The following is a 23,240-nucleotide window of genomic DNA, read 5'->3' on the forward strand; positions in this document are numbered from 1 at the left end:
GGAGTGTTTGTGAGTTTGTTCAAACACTGCACTTTAATAAATATATTACTAAACTATGATGTGGTAACCTATTGTCATCTACACACAGTAACTTTCCAAGAAATATCCAAAAACCTCTCCACTAACTTGCAGCTTTACTGATAAAAATTACATAGTGTATTAATCTGTAAAAATTAGGTTTCAGAAAACATATCCTTTGCACATCAACATGTATAGTATTCTGATTTGTTTTCATACTATTAAAACATGTTTTCATCACACAGAAATATAAAAAAGGGCTTTCACAACTACTGATATATATTTTGAAATGTTTCCACAGTTGACTGTCATTTAAATGTTGCAGGTTAGGAAAAATCTGACACCCTACAGCCTTTTTACATTCTACGCAGCAGGTCACACAGTTCACCATACAAAGTCCTGGAACTCTGCAGTCAGAATGAAAATTAATTGTAGGAAAAACTGATTTAACATCTGCCTGTGAACACAGAGCAAATGTGACACAAGAACAAGATTTAAAGGCATCTTTTATTGCCTCTCCACTTTTCAGCTGAACAGAACATTTGTTCAGTGTAAACTTGTCAGAAGGGACAAGTATTAAAAATAGCTCGACCTGATCAAATAAGACTCGCTAATGTGAGTGGATTTTTCGAGTCCTGAACCATCAAAACCACTAATATTAAAAAACAAACCATCCTCTGGCAGGATGAATGGACGAGTGACAGTTTTACCCTATAATAACTTCTGACCAGTGAAAAAGTAACAAAAAGAAAGTAAACCCTACCAAACACATCAGCGACCGAGCAGCAATGCAGCCTGACATCAGTAAGTGACCAGTAACATTTAAGAAACCACTAGCCATCCACATGTTGAATGACCATGTGACAGCAAGGAGAATATTTTTATAACAACAAATATCAATTGACAAGATCGTTAACAAAGCAGGATGATCAGGGACGCCATTAAAAACATGGTATCACAATATCAACATGCAACGAAAAACATAAAAAATCCAAACCATCTAGTTAGGAAGCCAGTCAACTCTTGATTAAACTGTAAACTTTGCACTTGTATAGCGCACTACTCACCCGTTAGGGTCTCAAGGCGCTGTACTCATACCGCTATGGAACCCCTCCTGGCTTTTCCCTGTGAGGTGCCCACTCCTGGGCACCCCCAGGGTGAAGCCAGGCATCCAAGCGCTGTTGGGGCCGGTGTGGAGATTAAGCAAGCTATTGCCCAGAGTTGCAGAGTGGGACTCATTAATTAGATTAGGCACCGAGGCGAGAATTATCTGGTCCAAGGGAATTGAGCCCAAGACCTGCCGAAGCAGGACTTGAACCCTGGTCTTGAGCCAGATCTCTGCTTCAGGGTCTGCCGCTCTAACCATTGTGCCACACTTCATTAGTGAAACCGAAAAAGGCCTACGTGCGACCGATGAGACCAGTAATTGACAAAGACAGCCAGTGCCGAAGTTCGGCCAGCGACACAGGTATCACCATAGGTTAAGAGTGCCAAAACCTGACCAGTACCCAAACTTGTGCCGTAGCACGATTAGTGACATCCACGGACTAACAGTGCGGGGGCCTGGCAGTTATCAGCCACAGGTAGGCCCACAGCACTTTCAGAAGACATTTTGCTTGATTCCACGTGCACACAGGACGCATGCAGGCATTCAACAAGGAATGAGGTAGAGAAGATCTTCTAACAAGAACAAGCATTTGCAATGCAATAGGTCTCGTCTGAGTTAGAGCTATTGCCATTGTAAGTTGATAATGGGACATTTCTTGCTGCATAAATTGGTCAACCCTGCCTCATAATTTTGTCTTTTCTTGCCACATAATTCCAGTGGCCTGCATGTAACTAAAGCACTACCATTGCCGTATTCCTAGATCTGCAGACAAAAATGAAAATATGGCCATTAGGCATCCTAATTTAAACTTGCCATGCTAATTCCTATAGAACACCACTTTTACCACCCCACCATCAGAGCTGCTTGTTGGCTAACAATTCCTAAAAAAAAAAAAAAAGACACAAGATGGCCACGGAGGAGTAACGAGAGAAATAAACTAGAAGGGTTACCCAAACATAGCAAGAGTGCTCAAAATCATAGTGTAATACAGATCTTATGTTGGCCTGAATTACGGTCATAATTACAAAAAGGAGAGATTCATAAAACATATACAATTATCGTGTAAACCCAATAAAAATCTTTATCAGAAATAAACTTTTAGCATTGGACTGAAATGCTCAGAAAAGTCCCTAGAGGACACTACAATGAGAATAGCATTTGTAGGAAATATGGTCATGTAACAATATAGTTAGCCCCTAGAGGGCATAACCACATGAAAAGAAAATGTCAAAGTAATGCACTGTAACCATATATTTAGCCCTTGGAGGGCATAGTGCATTACACATTTTATGAGCTAACAGGCATACTGCAATGATATTACAAAAAAAAGGCCCTTAAAACACAAACTACTCCCAGCTGTAAAACAAAAGTTCCAGCCATGAGAGAGCTTAAAAAGACAGAATGGTGGGAAGGGGCATTATTTTAGAGCCCCCACTAACAGTGTGGGGACCTGGAGATGATTTAGGCAGAAAGAGCACATTGTCATGAATGTTTTGGAGGTAGTCCCATTGTCCTAGGACATCCATAGGCTAAGTTATGAGCAAAACAACAAAAAAATAAGTAATGGCCTGCAAAGCATAACGGGGCAAGTTTCCAGAGTGCAGCCAATATTGTACTATCAGCTCTCCTGCTGTGCCAGGAGAGCCACTTTGAAGATTTTTGTGTTTTTTACGTAACGCATTTATCAATTACAAGTGTATTTGTGAAAGCTATGGAGCGTGAAGGGAAGAGCCTAAAGAAATTACTGATTAGGTAACGGTGCAAAGAATGTGACCAGCGCTTCAATACCGTTAATGGAGTTTGTGCTGTTTTGCACTGTGAGCGCCATGGCAGCCATAGAGCTCGAAGGGTAGAGGCAAAAGAAATAAGATAGTTCACCCAGGCTGAAGTATATCAGCAATTCTGCAATAATCCATGTAACAGGGTCTGTCTGCAAAGCGGTAACAAAACCACCCCATTGCAGGACAAACGTAAAGCATTTACCAATGACATCAAGGGATTTTTGAAAGGCAAGCCCATGAACAAATGAAAGTGATGGGAGTGAGATGGGCGTGGGTAAAAGCCCACCGAATACTTACAAACAGGTTGAAAAGTGCTTGTGCGCTCGATCTAAAAACCTTGGAAGGGGGTGGGGAGGTGGAAGGATTCAACAAAGGTCACAAGACCCACCCTCAGCAGCTCCTGGTTAAAGGCCACAGAGCAAGGGACCGGGCTAGGAGTAGTACATATGAGAGGAAGCTTAGTGAACCCAAAGAATAGAAGCAATCCTTACACACACACACACCCCTTCCTGTAGGCAATATGCGCATGCAACAAAGGGGGAATCAAGCGCAGCAAGGACTGGTCGCTGTCGCTTTGCACTTCATGGGAGGCAACTGAGTAACAATGACAGACGACCCTGAACCAGGAGTGAAAGAAACTACTCACCCACCAGGGTCAAGGATGAACCAAAAAAGTAAATGAGGAACAGAACAGGGGGGGTGAAGAAAAATAAAAAAACTAAGAAGGGACTGAAGCAGGTGTGAAGACACAGGGAGGTAGGGGAGTTTGAGCACACAGTAAGAAATGGACCACTGGAGGAAGGGGGTGGGGGAGGGGGAAAAGAACTACAGTGAAATCACCATGAACGACGACTGTTCTACTGAAGTGGGTAAGCTAAACGGAGCATAAGGCAGCACAGAAAGGAAAGCATAGGACTGAAAACCACATGCTAGAAGGAGAGTAGAGTGAGACAAACATGAGGAAAAGAAAGGAAACTGACTCAAAATAAACTGACAAAACCAGAAAATAACCTGAAAGAAACTGGGCAGCGACTCAACAGACACATGTGGGAAGCAAACGCAGGAGGTAAAGATGAGCTGCATGATCAAAATATGTTAAGAGAAACCAATCTATTCATGACCACATGCGAACATTAGGATAGCACGTGACTAAACCAATGGTGCAAAGAATGGATCAGAATCAAGAGAAGAACAAAGAAAGCCACATGTGACCCCCTGCACAGCAAAGACAGACAAGGATAAGAATTACAAGTAAACATTATAGTAAGGAAAGGGTGAAAGACATGACCCGCTAAACAAGGATTTAAAAAAAAAAGTAAATAGTAATCCGCTGTGCAATAAAAGCCAAATAACCAACACAAAAAGACGGCTGAGATGCAATAATTAAGAATCAAACCTTACCCTCATCCAACAGACATGTTAGGAGATAATTTATTGGGCTCTTTTCAGTTCTCAATTTTAGTAACAGGAAAGGTAAACTAATACCTAGTAAATTGAAGAATGAGACTAGAACACTGCTGACCAAGACAAAAGGACGATAGGAGCTGAAAGGGAGGTAAAAGGTCAGATCTAGCAAAAACCGATTAGCACAGACAGAAGAGGAGGACAGGATGAGTTTAACCATCAGCAAAGTGAACATAACAAGGAAAGAGAAAGTTGAAAAAAAGTTGCTGCAAGAAAACACTGCCACCTGACCTATTGGGAAACAATTCAAGGAACAAAAAAAAGGGGAAAAAAAAAAAATCATCCACGGTCATCTAAGGAGCAGAGGGGCTTTAACGGCAGGATCATAATAAGCTTATAGGTGAATTTACAAGAGGAGGACAAGCTGAATTGAAAAAAGGAGAGAAATTAACCTAGCACAAGTTGCCCAAAAAGCAAATATCAGCACAAAGAACTGACAAGCAAAGATGAGCGACAGGGGCAGGAGGAACGGAACCAGGGTACTGAAATATAGACCAATGTTGTACTGACTGCCAAAGAAAGGGTATGGATAGGATGGCAGATCTAGAGCCAAATGACTGAAGCACTGCAGAAAAAAAAGACACGACGTGCTGAATTGAAGGTAAAAATAAAAGAACCTTGGGTAGCCAGTGAGCAAGCTACCATGACATAACTAAGGAGGGAATGAAAAAACATACCCAAGACAGGTGATGTGAACATGGCTAAAACAAGAGTGATGCGCTAGGGATGTGGAGAGAGGGGCATGAACCTTTTATCAACTCACAACCATAATCAGAAGACATTAACGAAACAACAAGACAAACTGAGGAGAAAAGCAAAACCCACCAACCAACCAGCATTTCAAGAAAATATAGGGCTAATATGGCCCTACAACCAACCAACAAGAAAGCATGAACAAAAAGGGGGGATAAGTGTTTTAAAAATGTATTGAAACAGACCAGAAACAAATATGGAAGGAATTCAACCATGAGGAAGACAGACAGAGGACAAGCCACGGACCAAAAACAAGAAGCAATGTTTGACAGAAGCATTGACACAGCCAATAGGTCTAATATATATACATACATATACAGGGAGTGCAGAATTATTAGGCAAATTAGTATTTTGACCACATCATCCTCTTTATGCATGTTGTCTTACTCCAAGCTGTATAGGCTCGAAAGCCTACTACCAATTAAGCATATTAGGTGATGTGCATCTCTGTAATGAGAAGGGGTGTGGTCTAATGACATCAACACCCTATATCAGGTGTGCATAATTATTAGGCAACTTCCTTTCCTTTGGCAAAATGGGTCAAAAGAAGGACTTGACAGGCTCAGAAAAGTCAAAAATAGTGAGATATCTTGCAGAGGGATGCAGCACTCTTAAAATTGCAAAGCTTCTGAAGCGTGATCATCGAACAATCAAGCGTTTCATTCAAAATAGTCAACAGGGTCGCAAGAAGCGTGTGGAAAAACCAAGGCGCAAAATAACTGCCCATGAACTGAGAAAAGTCAAGCGTGCAGCTGCCACGATGCCACTTGCCACCAGTTTGGCCATATTTCAGAGCTGCAACATCACTGGAGTGCCCAAAAGCACAAGGTGTGCAATAGTCAGAGACATGGCCAAGGTAAGAAAGGCTGAAAGACGACCACCACTGAACAAGACACACAAGCTGAAACGTCAAGACTGGGCCAAGAAATATCTCAAGACTGGTTTTTCTAAGGTTTTATGGACTGAAGAAATGAGAGTGAGTCTTGATGGGCCAGATGGATGGGCCCGTGGCTGGATTGGTAAAGGGCAGAGAGCTCCAGTCCGACTCAGACGCCAGCAAGGTGGAGGTGGAGTACTGGTTTGGGCTGGTATCATCAAAGATGAGCTTGTGGGGCCTTTTCGGGTTGAGGATGGAGTCAAGCTCAACTCCCAGTCCTACTGCCAGTTCCTGGAAGACACCTTCTTCAAGCAGTGGTACAGGAAGAAGTCTGCATCCTTCAAGAAAAACATGATTTTCATGCAGGACAATGCTCCATCACACACGTCCAAGTACTCCACAGCGTGGCTGGCAAGAAAGGGTATAAAAGAAGGAAATCTAATGACATGGCCTCCTTGTTCACCTGATCTGAACCCCATTGAGAACCTGTGGTCCATCATCAAATGTGAGATTTACAAGGAGGGAAAACAGTACACCTCTCTGAACAGTGTCTGGGAGGCTGTGGTTGCTGCTGCACGCAATGTTGATGGTGAACAGATCAAAACACTGACAGAATCCATGGATGGCAGGCTTTTGAGTGTCCTTGCAAAGAAAGGTGGCTATATTGGTCACTGATTTGTTTTTGTTTTGTTTTTGAATGTCAGAAATGTATATTTGTGAATGTTGAGATGTTATATTGGTTTCACTGGTAATAATAAATAATTGAAATGGGTATATATTTTTTTTTGTTAAGTTGCCTAATAATTATGCACAGTGATAGTCACCTGCACACACAGATATCCCCCTAACATAGCTAAAACTAAAAACAAACTAAAAACTACTTCCAAAAATATTCAGTTTTGATATTAATGAGTTTTTTGGGTTCATTGAGAACATGGTTGTTGTTCAATAATAAAATTAATCCTCAAAAATACAACTTGCCTAATAATTCTGCACTCCCTGTATATGCACACATATATATATATATATACATACACATATATATACATACACATACATATATATATACACATACATATATATACACACACACAAGCACTATTGTCTATGCAATTCCCTTTAACCATGTTTCTCAGCGCCATGGCTATATGTTAGGAGGGGAAAAAGAACAATGTCAGCAAGGTCTACGAATAGCTCTTTTGATTCCCCCTTAGGGTGGGCGGTAGGGAAGGTGTGCATAGATAATTTAGGAACAGGCAATGGTACAGGGGGAAAAAAAAAAAAAAATCAATGTGATGCAGCCTAGACTGGCCATGTCATATCGCTTTTCCCCCCCCTTATGATAGATGGAGAGAAACTGACAAAATGGGGGGTGGGGGATATGAAACAATGACATCGGAGAGGGTGAGGAGAAGCAGCAAAAAGGAAAACTGGAGGGAAGAAGCAACAACAATAAGAAGGGAAAAAAAGGAAACAATACCTCAATCATGGTGGCAGCAGTGGAAAATAAAGCAATCAGTACTTTGTCCATGCTCCACACAAAAGCTGAGGAAATGAAGCCAGCATGCACTGGCCCACTGCAAGGCAGCAAATAAGTGACAACGAAGCCAACAAATGGTAAGCAGTGGGCAGGCTCCAAGCCCCTTGTAGAAACGACTCTCGCAAGCAAGACCTAAAAACAAGACACACTGAGCAAAAACCAGAAAGGAAGGAAGGGCCTGAAACCGCAGTGTACATCCATTTGATTTTGAAGCAAGACTGGGGTATTTCTTTGGCCCTAGGAGGATCAACAGAATAAAAATGTAAATAGACTACCCTGCAACCATATAACCATGCAAAGCCCAATAACATGTGAGCCATGAATGGAGTAATCGTGGAAACCTGTCTCTTGAGTTAGCAGGGTTCAAGAGGTCACAAGACTGCAGAATTCAGAAAAAAGCTGCGATCTTCTAAAAGGGTAACTTTCAGATGATGCACTAGATATTTTCAGGAAGAAGTCAATCTCTCATCTCTAACTGCAGAAAACCATGGCACCTCGGACAGGTTAAAAGGGAGGATGTAGGAAAATGTGTGGAACATCCGTGGCCATGGACGGACCCCAAGAACGAGCTAGACGACAGAACTTGACTAACTGAGGTGATAGAGCTGATAATATTAACTACGAGCCCTGAAAAGAGAGAGGGGGGCCATGGTACTCCCAGTGATAAACGGCCCAAACCTTCATGTTTCAGACGCAACGGGGTGCATTCTGCAGAGTCTCTAAAAAATGACCGTGACACCTGTGCAGAAGAAGCCTTAAGTACTCAGTTGACTGATGCCAGACAATGGACAGGCATTTTTTTTTTTAAAGCGCTGAAAAAGGAGGATTGCAACCACCCTTATGGTCACACAATTCAGGGAGGTAATGATCAAGACCTAATAATGGGACATACAGCTGCACTACTTACGCCACTAGAAGCATTCACCACAAACACACAACTGTTATACAACACTCTTTGCCACAATCAAATGACTGTCCCAATCTTCAAAAACACCTTTACAGCACCCTCCATATAGCCACTCTGGGTAGCTTTCCACTGCTTCCTACCTTGGCTTGCTTTGCAGACATCTCTATACAAGCACCCCCTCTCTCACAGAGGGCCCGTAATCTCTATTATAATGTCAAAAAACTCAATTAGGCAAAAGTTGAGAATCACAGTAAAGGTAGATAGAGGTTACCACACTATGAAGATTTTAAAAAATGATCCGGGAAAGTGTATGTCACAGTAACAACAGAATAGTTAATCTCCGGGGTGTGAGGCAGATTATTTAAGTATTTCCTAGTTAAAATGTCGGAAGGCAGCAGGAGAGGGTTTTTTCACGGTCCCACAATCGAAGTAGCCAAGAGAGGCAAAACGTGTTCGTGTGTATGTATATATACACACACATATAAATACACTATCCTGGTAAACCAATAGGGATATTTCTAAAACCGAAAAGGTCAAATTTCGAGAAGAGCAGCTCACAACTTCATGACAACACTGCCCCAGCTAACCGAGTGCGCTACAATAACAATGTAACTATTCTGATAACAAGGGCCTCGGATGACACCGTCGCTGAACACCCACATCTTTTGGAGCGTTCAATTGTATCAGGAAGTGGCCAGAATCACAACAAATGAGCAGGGTTTGACGACGAATACAAAAAGAAGCAATGCTTGTATAGGTGTTTATAAGCATCCAAGTTGTATCGCTTACTGTTGATAATTATATCACAAGAAATGTGGTTTGTAGGATAACCTGGTACACAAGACTCACCAGTTAGGCCAACTATACTAACAATGTGTTAACTAAAGGGTGTCGAAACCGATGGTGTTACACTCGGCATTTGGTGGAAATCGCTATGAGTTTAAGCATGGAGGCGGACTCACTAGACACGTTAGTGATTGTACAATAGTCTAACGAAATTTCATTCAGAGCTTTAACTGGCTCCAGTCCATACAAATGATAATATCTAATAAGTATAATCGAGGAAGATAAAGCTTTCTTGGTAAAGTAACGGACAATATCCATGCATTGGTAAAGTCCGAATACTGAAGGGATGTGTTACTAGCTTAATGATCTACGCTATTTGGATGACACCACAAACACACAATTTAAGAGTGTCCATATTTTTGCAATTCAGAAGAGAAAATGCTACGGTGGCTACTGCTGATTTTTGGCGTTCTTTCCTTTCCATGTAGAAGGTGGTACGTTCTCAACGAAATCACACTCTCACAAGTTAAACACATCCTGGTCCTTCTCACAACTAACTAAAAGTAACTCAAGGACCTAGGCTAGCATGAAGGCTTCTTTGAAAGGAAAAATAGGACATGGGATCTTCGAATACTGCGAAGAAGCCATGCTCTAACAGTGGAATTAGCCACTCAAGTGACATTTTGCCCTAAAAAGTACTTGACTGTACATTTTGAATGATAAACTGGTGGTCTTCACTAAGCAGCTGCAGCATAGTGGAAGAATGACTTCCCAGGTACACCAAGGATGGACAGAGAAGCCATCTAACCATTAGCACTGAAGGTTTGCTGATCAACCCGAGGAAACCAACGACTTCATTTGTTTAAGTATATGATGCCAGACTTAGATTCACTTGGTAGAAGATCTGGTGTACGCCATTTTTGTTAAACTTGTTAAAGGCGGGTCTTGCAAATCACATCAGAATCTGAAACAGTTCTCACTTCAGATAGCTCTGCGTCAAATAATGTCCTCGGAAAATGAAAATTATGCTTGAAGATGACATTACAGTCTAACTTGGTATGAAGAGGGCAAATAAGAACCACAGGAAAAATAAAATAATCACCACAAACGGAAGCATCAGGACACTGAAACAGAATATATCTGAAAGAATGCATAAGACATTCACTCAGAAATCCTCGGCTGAAGCAGAGATTTGCAACACTGCATCCTCTGCTGCGTGCACAGCCATGGTCTGGTGGAGCCAACTGCAGATTCACTAAAGCGGCCATAGGGGGTTCTGGGTTCAAAGCAGGTTTACTAATAGTACAGTAACAGATCCCACCTTTTCTCTACCTGGCATGGCCTATGTCCCAACCCCCAGTGTCCCTATACTCGCAAAAGCCCTAAGTCTGTAGAGGAATGAAACTGGTAAACCACTACAATTGCCCCATAACTCAATCTGGCCAGTCTAGACCCAGTCAAGAATCAGAATAATGCCCTAGTCAAGACACTAGATGTGAGGGAAAATATAAAATCACCAGTCAATCAGGTATGTTGAGCAGCTGGTGCGGAATACCTTATTAGGCAATAAGAGAGATTCCCAAAGATGAATTGAAGGATAAACGAACATACCTTCCTAGGTTGGGTGCTTCTGGTTTCAAGGGTACGTCGCTTTTCTCTCGAGAAAAGAATCCCGTGAAACTGTGCATGTCTCAAAGCAGGGACAGCCATGCCATTTGTGAGACACGTTTTGGTGTCATCAATAGCAACAATAACTTTAAAACGTAACAAAATGCTGAACTGACAATAAAAAAAAAAAAAACACAAAACGAAAAACACAAACTAATGACATGGATCAAGGACAAAAAGCAATCAACTCACGAGCAATGAAAATAAAACATTACCAAAATAGAGAAATGTATTGCCCACGATATTTAGCATCATTAAGACCAACACAAATGAATGACATTCACAATCAAAAACACAACAAACACAACAAAAACAACCTCATTGCAAAACAGCTTTAAACTTAAGTCAACACAAACCAAACATGTACAAATTAAAGCAAACACAGCAACAGCAAAATCCCACAAGTTCACAAATTCAATAAAAAAAAGGATCTGTGTTTACAAAACATGGCGAAAAAAGCATGTAATGCTTATCTGTGGGCCAATTTAACATCACAAATCTAACATCTCACCAAAGAAAACCAAAAACAACCGTCAAAACAGAGAACCAAAATAGAAATCTCTGGCAAGCAGAGCCTACCAGCACTGAGAAATTTCTCTCCAAACGGACTACCTATAAACGGAATACTAGTGCAGAAAAACAGCCATACAATGCAGGAACATTTTCCTGTAGCAGCCAAAGTACAGTAATTCTACCCAATCCCCGGGAGCGGAAGTTTAGATACCAATCAGAGAAACGCAAGGCAGAAGGCCAGAGCACACATAAAAGCCATCAGGAAGCTACACAAAACACACAATCAATAAAAAACAACAAAAAACAAGGACAGAGCAATGAAAAAACAAATACGTTCTTATAGCAATATGAAACTTGCCAGCTTTCGCAAAGTAACGCAAAAACAGACCCAATGGAAGAGCAGCACAAAAACAGCCCAGAGAGCAATACCAAACCAACAGCTCAACAACAAATATACCACACCGCGTAGAGCGAGGCCAAAAAAAATAATAATCTACCCACGCCAAGCACCACAAAACATATTATCCATGCCGAGCACCACCAAACCAAGCACCCGGCCACCCAAACCCAACAAGAACCGGACCACCCAAGCCGGACGCTACAAAATCAACCAACCCATGTAATCGTAAGTAGCGAGATCATCGGTGGTCAGCTCCTCGTCCCTTTAAGAGGACAAATGAAAATAAGGGGATCCCCAACACTGAAAAGAAACCGAATCCTCACTTTATCTGCAGGAGCATACGTCAACATACTTAAAAGTACACACGGGGTGAACTAGGCAATGACCAAGGAAATAAGAATGAGATGTGGAGTTTTATGGTTGGATAGACAACAGCATTCATACTTCATAAGTAGTTTTGGTGTACGAGTCAACTCTTAAAATACGTTAAACGATAGCATGCATGCATTAACGATGTATTGGTTAATGCTCACATATCGTATTGCTTCTGAAAGGAACCGAAAAGCAAAGTTGACAGTTGCACGGTAACTGACTGCTTTCGATAACAGATATCCGGTATTTGTTTATCAATCTGTCACATCACTATCAAAGACAGACGGTGGCGCATGAAAGGCGTTCCCTAATTACAGTAAAGTGGAGGTGAAGTCTACAGTATGCAGAGCAAACGGCGAATTTAAAGGGCAGAAAAGGGTGGGAGGTGTTAGAATTACCGAAGGGACTGCAAGGTGCCTCCAAATATCGATAGGCACGAAGTGGGAACGCCCTCCGAGTCAGCTCCCACGTGCCAGAACTGCTGGACAAAGACTGTCAGAGAGAAAGCGTAGACGGATAACTGCAGGTGAACAGGTATCAACGATGCTCAACTCAACCACTCAGTTCACATACTGATATGTAACTAAGCACAAGGGTACAAAGTAGCCTAAAATATTAGTGTAGATTGATGTTATGCCTAAACTCATCGCGTATACGTTGGCCACACAGAGCAAATAACTATTTATAAGTACTGCATTATATGTTTGCAGTTGGAAAGGGACAGTTGGAGTGAAGGACGTTCATGGTCTGAACTTCATCCCACACCCTAGCACGGGGAGAAGCTTAAGGAGGCAATGGGCAGAGTATCTGCCACCCTCTGTTTAATCTATGTCCCGCTTCTGTTGCACTGAGTATGCGTTAGATAAATAACCATACATTTAGACACTTGCCATGCAAACGGAATCTAGTATGCATCAATGCCGATATTACAGGTGCCGAGTGGGTTATTCACCGACACTGGTGAGCACCATTAAATCGCTCGGTACGAGTGCACAAAGCCATCTCGTAGCTGACAAAAGGAAGTGATGGTCAGACAGGAATACAAATTGAACACGAAAACATCTGTTAAATGAAAGATGTGCAACTGTTGCTAGCACCATACAAAATGGAATGGTTATGAAGGGAGGCTTATTACTAAAGGATGCTGTCGACATATTCTCACCTGTTGCCACTAGTCAGAAGGGTGGGGTCAGGGGACTTGCAGATATCGTTCACTCGCAATCGGTGGGTTTTAATATGCCCTCCCTGTCACATCGATATTAACATCGGATAAAAAGGGTCTAGTAACAGAATACTGATCATTGATAATCACTGGGCAATAATATACACTCATCTGCCTCCCATCGCTTTGTGAAAGGAAAGGGTGGAATTGGTTATTGGTAGGGCACTGATCATTAACAACCGCCTGACATTGATATACCGCCCTAGTGCCGCGCAAGCAGGAAAGGAGTGGGGTTGTAAACATAAAAGGGATAGGCATGCGACTGGGTATTACAAAATAATACATATTGCTTTCCACAATCATGATACCACGCCGCTCTCTTGACGAGACAGAATGGGCTACGACATTGGATGCGAACCCAAACCAATGAATATCAAAGATTTGGAAAGGTTTCACTTAATTGGGTGGATATGAATATATGTGGGATACTGGTCGGTATTGGCGATGAGTTCTTATTTACCTCCTCGGATTAACCACTGGTTAAGGTCAATGCGTAAATATATGGTAAATTGAAAGGCTTCTGGTCGGTATTGTAAATAAGCAGGCACCAATACATCGCCTGATGCCCCACTGCAGTTGAAGCTGGTCAGGTAAGACAGTGGCAAGGTTCCTGGTTTGGGCAATAAATTGACAGCTACTGATCAGTATATGTATTGCACAGCTAACAGCAACTAATTTCAGGACTAACTGATGTTGAAAAAAACAGAGTTTGTTGGCAAAGTATTCATAATTGGATCTGTACAGCTAAGCAATAGGTATCTACAATGCCTCACCTGTTCCATCGCTGTTGGAACCCGACAGTGCAGGTGAGTTGAGCTTGGGCCTCTTTGCGGACGGTGGGCCCTGCTCCACCACATTCTCCGCCATCCTCGGTCAAAAGGTGCAGTTATCTTATTCTAGCGAGCAAATGGGCGTAACCCCTGCTGAAGACCACTTGGTAGAATGCGTGCAAAGGGTCTTTGCTAAAGCTTTACTCTATGTGCTGTACAATTTCTGACGTCTCTTCTGGAGCGGCTCTGGATCCTACGGCTGCATATAATATCGAGGCTTCTGACTTGCAGAGAAGGTCGAATGTGTCGGTCAGAGCAATTACCCTGGAGTGCAGGATAAGGCCGGAAGATCCTATAGTGGAAGGCCCAGGGAATGATGCTCTTGCTTGAGGGTTTGATAAATAACCCTGCACAACTGGAGGAATTGTCGCGGCTGGCCTGGGCCTCCTCGGGCTGCAGGCAACAGTACTTGATCAAGCCCAGGGTGCAGGTGAATGATGCTCCTCTTTCTGCTATGCTTGGAAGGCCTGGTGGCTACTTTTCTTCCTGCGGACTTGATTTCTGGTGAAGGCCTGGGCTATACTTACTGCAATACTACTACTAGGGAGCTGCAATCTTGGGGGAGGGGTCCTTTAAACAGGCAGGGGTGTCTTTCAGTAGGCCCAGAATAGCAATCCTTGTAACAAGTGATGTAAGTCGTCCACTTTTCTATGGGCCGGTGTCCGTGCCCCCCTCTCTCCAGACCGGCTGCTGAGGCTCTGGCCTCTCCGCAGGCTGGAGAGGGTGCCCGGGGGGCTCGGCCTCCCCAGGCAATCAACACTGCTCCCGCCCGCTGGCCTCCCCCGGGGGCGGCACCATCCTGCTGCCGCTGCGCTTTATCGAGGCCCCGGGATGGGGCTGCGGCAGTGCATGTCCCCCAGCTTCCAACTTTTTGATGCTGCCCCTTCTCCTGCCCCTCAGCTGCCCCGGGCCCGGCCTGCCCGCTCCGCCTCGGCCGCTCGGACACAAACAAAATGGCGGCTGTTGTTCCTCTCTCGGCTCCGCTTCGGGGAAGCAGCTTCGGCAGCAGCAGCCGGAAGTGACGGAAGGCGGAAGACCGTAAGGGGGGGTGGGGGGGACTAGGGGGACTTGCTCGAAGGCCGGAAGAGCAGGCACGGAGCGGCGCTGCGCCCCATTGGACGACGAGGTAAGGCGTCCCATCCCAAGAACGTCACATGCGGTAAAAGAGGGGATGCTATTGGCCATGACTCTGGCGTACTGCATCATCGCCTCCCTTTGATCTTAAAGGGTAGTATGGTGGGACCTATTTAGTGTCGGCATAAAAGTGGGAAAAGGAAGAAAATAGGGCAAACAAATGAGTCAGGCCCCAAACAATGGGGGACAGGAGCGAAGAACCCCGTAATAAAAACATAAAAGCATTCAATGAACATATACATGCCAAAAGACGCTATTCAAGGGGGGGACTCCTTATTTTGGAACAAAATATTGCTTTATTTTGGCTGTCACCCGCTGATATTGCATCTGCTTCCATAGAAGCCAACGGGAGAAACATTTTCCCTTTTAACTGTTTTTTACAATCTCCCTCTTTCCTCTTCTAAAATGTTTGCATATATGTTAACTACAGTTTAAGTAGAAATGCAAAAGTAAATTGAATCACAATAAAATAAAAATAAACAGCAGGGAATGAAAGGCCACCGCAACAAAACGTCAATGCGTGTGGAGCGCGGTCTCTATATTAAAAGCATGAGAGATGAGGTAGAACTGATCGCATATTAAACAAAAAAAACGATACTGGGCAACCATCATTTAAAAAAGTTAGAATTAGACGGGGTTTTACTTTCATAAATATAGCAAAATTAAATGCGAAATTGCCACATAAAAAACAAATATAGGATTGTGGGTTTAAACTCTCCAGTCATGAGAGGTAAGCTCAACCTCATAATAAATCGGCGGTGTGATGAATCTTATAATAAAAACTAGAAATGGTGGATGGGGCATGATGCCCATAATTCAGCCTGAAAGGGAGGGTGTCTAAAGTGAACCTCTTAACGAACAATATAACAACAGAGGAAAAACAAGCACTGGTAAAGCCAAAATTGTGAAATGGTTATTTTTTATTTTTTTAAATGGAATGATATGCCACATAATAAATGCAAAAAAGCAGCCACTCAAAACTGGCTGATATATGCTTCCAATAAAAAAGTTAACATTAATAAACAATCACTGATGTGGTTACTTCTACGAGTGCTGTTTCTTTTTAAAAAATAAGCGTTTCAGAAGAGCCGAGTATTTCATTATTATTTGTGTAGTCGAGAATAAATCACCACCAGCCCAAGGACTCAAATCACAAGCAGCAACTATGTTTCAGTGTCACTTAAACACGTTATTACAGCAACTTTAAAAATAAGGTGGGAAATTAATCAAAATTAAAAAAAATTCTAGCTTACGCGTGAAGAATTTTCAATTCTATTAAGGACACGGAGGTGAGGATTATGCTTCTCCTTCTTTTCTGTTTATTAACATAAATTCACAGCAGCCAATCAGATTAAAGTTTAAGAAAAAAACTACACTTCCCAACAGTATTAAACACAGTCTTAACACCAATCACCGTGAAAATCGTCCATAACTACGGCAATCCTTAAAACTCTTCCTCTTTCTGTGCGATAAGGGAAAAACAAAATCTTAAAACCCCATGAACATAGAAGCAGAAGATCCAGGACTGAACCACAGGCAGATGACAAACTTCCAGAAGTTGACCGCTGAACTGGTCCGAATCAGCAGAACCTCCATTCTTCGTCAACCAGACTTTTGGTCTGGAACTAGAGTAGCAGGGAAAATAAATAGATCATAACTTTCTATAGAAAAATGCTATCAAGCCAAAACTGCACATGGCTAAGTAACCAAGAACATCAGTGCAATTCATATACACATTATTGATAAAATTAGGATACAGTGCAAATCCATGTATGAAAAACAAAACATTAGAACATTCTTACTCATGTACCACCATAATGAGGGAGGGATCATTAAAAGCTCGGGAAGGATAATCCTTGCCTTCGTGTCCTTAATAGAATTGAAAATTCTTGACGCGTAAGCTAGAAATCTTTTTATTCTAAGGCAGGACCAGAGGCTTCAGATTATGCTTGTTTGAAGCTGCTGGAAACCAAGAGAAGCTACATCGGACACCAGTTTGTAATAAAATGTTTTGAATGTAGATTCCGATGAACAATCTGCCGCTCTCATTATATCCTGTAACTGCGTATCCAGAGAAAAGGATTTTGATGCCATTGCCCCTCTCACCGAGTGAGCCCCAAATTTGGATGTGTCAACTCCTGCCTCTGACAAAATCCATTTCACCCAATGAGCCAAGGTAGTGGAGCAAACCGGTTGAAAGGGTTTCTGTAAAGCGTTCAACAATTGACCCCCTGGAGATTGCCTAAATTCACTGGTACGGTCCTTGTACTCTTTTAAACAATGTACTACACAAAGCTTAGACTCCTCAGGAAAGCTGGGAAAAGATCATTGCCTGGAATACATCTTCGTTCTCCTGGAAATGGCAAACATGACTACTTCAGGTGAAAAGGCACATCCAGAAATGTCTAGAGCTCTCACAACTGATTCTCGTCTACGCAATACTAAGCACAAAAGCATCGTCAACTTAGATGAAAGTTGCTTCCTGGCTAAATCGGCATTGCAAGGCCATCGTCGTAAAAAATTTAAGATAATGTTAACATCCCACAATACTGCATATTTTGAAAGAGGAGGATTGGCCAAGCGGATACCTTTCATCACTCTGCTTACCAAGGGGTGTTCTCCCACTGGTATAAAAAAAAGAATGGACTGCTGAAATAGCTGACGGATAATTATTAACTGAAACATAGCTAAGACCGTCAGAAGCCAATTCTGCTAGGAAATTGACTAGAGCAGCAATGTCGCCTCCACAGGATCCAGACCTCGTGTGTCGCATCAACCCAGCCACTTACACCAAGCAGAAGCGTAGCGTATGTGAGTGGAGTCCAACCATGAATCGGCAATGAAGGCAGTAGACTGTTCCGAAAGTTCTGGCAGATGCCAGCGCTGCCGGAAATACGCCATGCTATGAGGTGCAGTTTGTCCTGACTGAGAAGAGGGTGAGACTTCCCCGCTGGGTCCAAAAATAATTCAGAAATCGAGGGAATCAGAACCGGAAGGTCCCTGGACATCTCCAGAAGTATGGGAGCTCTCCAACAAGGGGTAATCAAAATGAACTCTGCCCTCTGTTGTAGAGTCAGCGTTGCAACCCTCGGAATCATTATGAAGGGGGGTAAGGCATACAAGAGGGAGCCTTGCCACCCCTGGAGGAAGGCATCCGTGGCTAGCGCCATGGGATCCGGTCTCCAAGAGAAGAATCGAGGGACAAGATGCAAATAAGTCGATTTTACATTGACCCCATTTCAGTTGAAGGGCCTGAAACACCAAAGGGTGGAGTTTCCACTCGCTGGGTTCCCTGAGATACCTGGAATTCCAGTCCGCTATTGTGTTGAGCTGACCTGGAAGATACTCCACCGTCACCAAAATCTGGTTCTTAAGACAAAGATGCAACAGGGCTTTCGCTATCTCTGCTAGAACCTGGGATCTCGTCCCGCCCAACTTGTTGACGTAACGGACTGCGGAAACGCTGTCCATGCGAAGCAGAATGTAACACTTGGAGAGGGGAACCAAAGTTTTTATGGCGAAGGAGCCCGCCAACAACTCCAAACAGTTTATGTGGAGAAAAGACTCCTGTCTTGACCAGCGGCCTCCTGTGGAAAGGGAATTGCATCTTGCTCCACAGCCCCACCTGCTGGCATCTGACTCCAGAATAACGTCCTGACGAGAGCCGTTCCATGCTGACATGTAGTCTAGCCACCATAGGAGCTCACTTCAAGTCTTCTGGGTGAGGTCGATGAGGTCTGAGTAAGATAGACCCTTCTGTATTTTTAAACGTTGAATCGCTCTGTAATGAAGAGGCACTGGAAAAATGGCTTCGATAGAGGAGGCCAGGAGGCTGTAGGAAGGTAGCCTCTTTCTAGCCTTGTTACCCCCACCTGTGGCCTGTTTGTGAGTATATGTCAGGGTGTTTTTACTGTCTCACTGGAATCCTGCTAGCCAGGGCCCAGTGCTCATAGTGAAAACTCTATGTTGTCAGTATGTTTGATATGTGTCACTGGGATCTTGCAAGCCAGGACCCCTGTGCTCATAAGTTTGTGGCCTATATGTGTTCCCTGTGTGGTGCCTAACTGTATCACTGAGGCTCTGTTAACCAGAACCTCAGTGTTTATGCTCTCTCTCTGCTTTAAAATTGTCACTGCAGGCTAGTGACTAATTTTACCAATTCTCATTGGCACACTGGAACACCCTTATAATTCCCTTGTATATGGTACATAGGTACCCAGGGTATTGGGGTTCCAGGAGATCCCTATGGGCTGCAGCATTTCTTTTGCCACCCATAGGGAGTTCAGACAATTCTTACAGAGGACTGCCACTGCAGCCTGAGCGAAATAACGTCCACGTTATTTCACAGCCATTTTCACTGCACATAAGTAACTTATAAGTCACCTATATGTCTAACCCTCACTTGGTGAAGGTTGGGTGCCAAGTTACTTAGTGTGTGGGCACCCTGGCACTAGCCAAGGTGCCCCCACATTGTTCAGGGCAAATTCCCTGGACTTTGTGAGTGCGGGGACACCATTACACGTGTGCACTACATATAGGTCAATACCTATTTGTAGCGTCACCATGGTAACTCCGAACATGGCCTTGTAACATGTCTAGGATCATGGAATTGTCACCCCAATACCATTCTGGTATTGGGAGGACAATTCCATGCATCCCCGGGTCTCTAGCACAGAACTCGGGTACTGCCAAACTTGCTTTCCGGGGTCTCCACTGCAGCTGCTGCCAACCCCTCAGACAGGTTTCTGCCCCCCTGGGGCCTGGGAAGCCTGGTCCCAGGAAGGAAGAACAAAGAATTTCCTCTGAGAGAGGGTCTTACACACTCTCCCTTTGGAAATAGGTGTGAATGGCTGGGGAGGAGTAGCCTCCCCCAGCCTCTGGAAATGCTTTGATGGGCATAAGCCAGTCTACACCGGTTCAGGGATCCCCAAGGCCTGCTCTGGCGGGAAACTGGACAAAGAAAAGGGGAGTGACCACTCCCCTGACCAGCACCTCCCAGGGGAAGTGCCCAGAGCTCCTCCAGTGTGTCCCAGACCTCTGCCATCTTGGATTCAGAGGTGTTGGGGCACAATGGACAACTCTGAGTGGCCAGTGCCAGCAGGTGACGTCAGAGACCCCACCTGATAGGTGCTTACCTTTCTCAGTAGCCAATCCTCCTTTCTGGGCTATTTAGGGTCTCTCCTCTGGGCTATTCCTCAGATAACGACTGCAAGAGCTCACCAGAGTTCCTCTGCACTTCCCTCTTCAACTTCTGCCAAGGATCGACTGCTGATTGCTCCAGGATGCCTGCAAAACCACAACAAAGTAGCAAGACGACTACCAGCAACATTGTAGCGCCTCATCCTGTCGGCTTTCTCAACTGTTTCCTGGTGGTGCATGCTCTGAGGGCTGTCTGCCTTCACCCTGCACTGGAAGCCAAGAAGAAATATCCTGTTGGTCGACTGAATCTTCCCCCTGCTAACGCAGGCACCAAACATCTGCATCACCGGTCCTCTGGGTCCCCTCTCATCCTGACAAGCATGGTCCCTGGAACACAGGAGCTGGGTCCAAGTATCTCCCACAGTCCAGTGGCCCTTCTGTCCAAATTTGGTGGAGGTAAGTCCTTGCCTCCCCACACCAGACAGTAATCCTGTGTACTGCGTGATCTGCAGCTGCTCCGGCTTCTGTGCACGTTTCCAAGGATTCCTGTGTGCACAGCCTAGCCTGGGTCCCCAGCACTCCGTCCTGCATTGCCCAACTCGCTGAGTTGGACTGCGACGTCGTGGGGCCCTCCTTTGTGGCTCTGAGTTGACCGCTGTCCTCAGATCTTCTAAAAGCCTGTTCCAGTACTTCTGCGGGTGCTGCCTGCTTCTGCAGGGGCTCTATGAGTTGCTGAGTATCCCCTCTGTTTCCTCCTCCAAGGGACGACATCCTGGTCTTTCCTGGGCCCCAGCAGCACCCAAAGTCCTCAACCGTGACTCTTGCAGCTAGCAAGGCTTGTTTGTGGTATTTCTGCGTGAAAATACTCCTGCATCCTCCAGCACACCGTGGGACATCTTCTGACCAAAGGAGAAGTTCCTGGAACCTTCCGTTGTTGCAGAATCTTTGGCTTCTTGCACCTGGAGGCAGCCCTTTTGCACCTTTATCTGGGGTTTAGTGGGCTCCTGCCCCCCCTGGACACTTGCGTGACTCTTGGGCTTCATCCCCTTCCTTTACAGGTCCTCAGGTCCAGGAATCCGTCTTCAGTGCTTTGGTAGCAGTTGTGGTTATTGCAGAATCCTCTATCTCGGCTATACTGTCTTTCTGGGGTAGTAGGGTAACTTTACTCCTACTTTTCGGGGTCTTGGGGTGGGGTATTTTAGACACCCTTACTGTTTTCTCACAGTCCCAGCGACCCTCTACAACCTACCATAGGCCTGGGGTCCATTCGTGGTTCGCATTCCACATTTGGAGTTTTTGGTTTGTGTTGCCCCTAGGCCTATGTCTACCTATTGCATACTATTGTGATTCTACATTGTTTGCACTACTTTTCTTACTGTTACTTACCTGATTATGGTTTGTGTACATATAATTTGTATATAATACTTACCTCCTAAGTGAGGGTATCCTCTGAGATACTTTTGCCATATTGTCACTAAAATAAAGTACCTTTATTTTTGGTAACTCTGAGTATTGTGTTTTCTTATGATATTGTGCTATATGATATAAGTGGTATAGTAGGAGCTTTGCATGTCTCCAAGTTCAGCCTAAGCTGCTTTGCCATAGCTACCTCTAACAGCCTAAGCTGATAGAAACACCTCTATTCTACTAATAAGGGATAACTGGACCTGGCACAAGGTGTAAGTACCACAAGTTACCCACTATAAGCCAGGCCAGCCTCCTACAGAGGCCTACTATCCTGGCCAGGACTCTGACTGATATTTTGTCCTTGAGGAGGGTGGATTTGATTTCTTTCTGTATCAAGTGTAATTTCCTCAAAGGAAGCGAGAGAAGAAATGACGTAGAGTCGATCTGGAAACCCAGGAATTCCATTTGACGAGACGGCGTTAGGGCCGATTTCTTGGCATTGATCAGAAAACCCAGATCCTGGAGCAGACACACTGTCCATTCCAAATGGAGTATTAGAGTCTAGGGATCCTGGGCCATAAGCAAAATGTCATACAAATAGAGGATTATTCGAACTTCCTTGGACCGAAGGTGCTCTGCCACTGGGCGCATCACTTTGGTGAAGCACCAAGGAGCGGATGAAAGACCGAAAGGGAGCACTTTTAAGTGGAAACATTGCGCTTCCCAACGGAATTGGTGGAATTTCCGGTGGGGTGGAAAAATTGGAATTGTGAGATAGGCATCCTTGAGGTCCAGACGGACCATCCAGTCGCCCTCCCTGAGAACGTCTCTGAAAAGCTGGATCCCTTCCATCTTGAAGTGTCAATAGTGGAGCCAGCTGTTGAACTCCTTCAAATTTATCACCAGACGAAACCCTCCGTCTCTTTTGATTACTGTAAAGATTTTGCTGCAAAATCCCGACGGGTCTGGTTGCACTAGGGCAATTGCATCCTTGAGCAATAATTGGTGTATCTCTTGACGGATAAACTCCTGGTCTAACTGGGAAAAAAGAATTGGTTGTGGTTGAGACGGCTGCCGGGGATCCCCAAAAAATTCTAAATGAAAACCTTCCACTGTCTTTAGAACCCATGGGTCTGAGATCAAAAGTACCCACTTGTGTAGAAACAATCTGGTTCTGCCCCCCAATTGTACCGTAGAAGGGGAGATCAGACTTACCTTGCAGACCGGGAGTAGAGTTGTAATTACTCCGGTAGTTGCCCCTGCTACCTCGGGCACGACCTGCCCGTGTCCTGGCAGGGTAGAAGGTATCCCTGGGGTGGGA

At 44.1% G+C, this 23,240-nt stretch overlaps 1 protein-coding gene across 7 annotated transcripts in view; it reads right to left on the minus strand.

Moving 5' to 3' along the window:
- Positions 1-15,262, minus strand: part of EP300 (E1A binding protein p300) — a 498,766-nt gene extending 483,504 nt beyond the window's left edge. For all 7 annotated transcript variants that reach the window (XM_069231138.1, XM_069231137.1, XM_069231136.1 and 4 more), the window contains exon 1: positions 14,183-15,262. In XM_069231138.1, the coding sequence (XP_069087239.1) occupies positions 14,183-14,276 (94 nt within the window). In that variant the 5' untranslated portion in view covers positions 14,277-15,262. The remainder of the gene's footprint in view (positions 1-14,182) is intronic.
- Positions 15,263-23,240: the final 7,978 nt, after the last annotated feature.

Source organism: Pleurodeles waltl, chromosome 4_2, assembly GCF_031143425.1.
Source record: "Pleurodeles waltl isolate 20211129_DDA chromosome 4_2, aPleWal1.hap1.20221129, whole genome shotgun sequence".
NCBI classification, from domain to species: Eukaryota; Metazoa; Chordata; class Amphibia; order Caudata; family Salamandridae; genus Pleurodeles; species Pleurodeles waltl.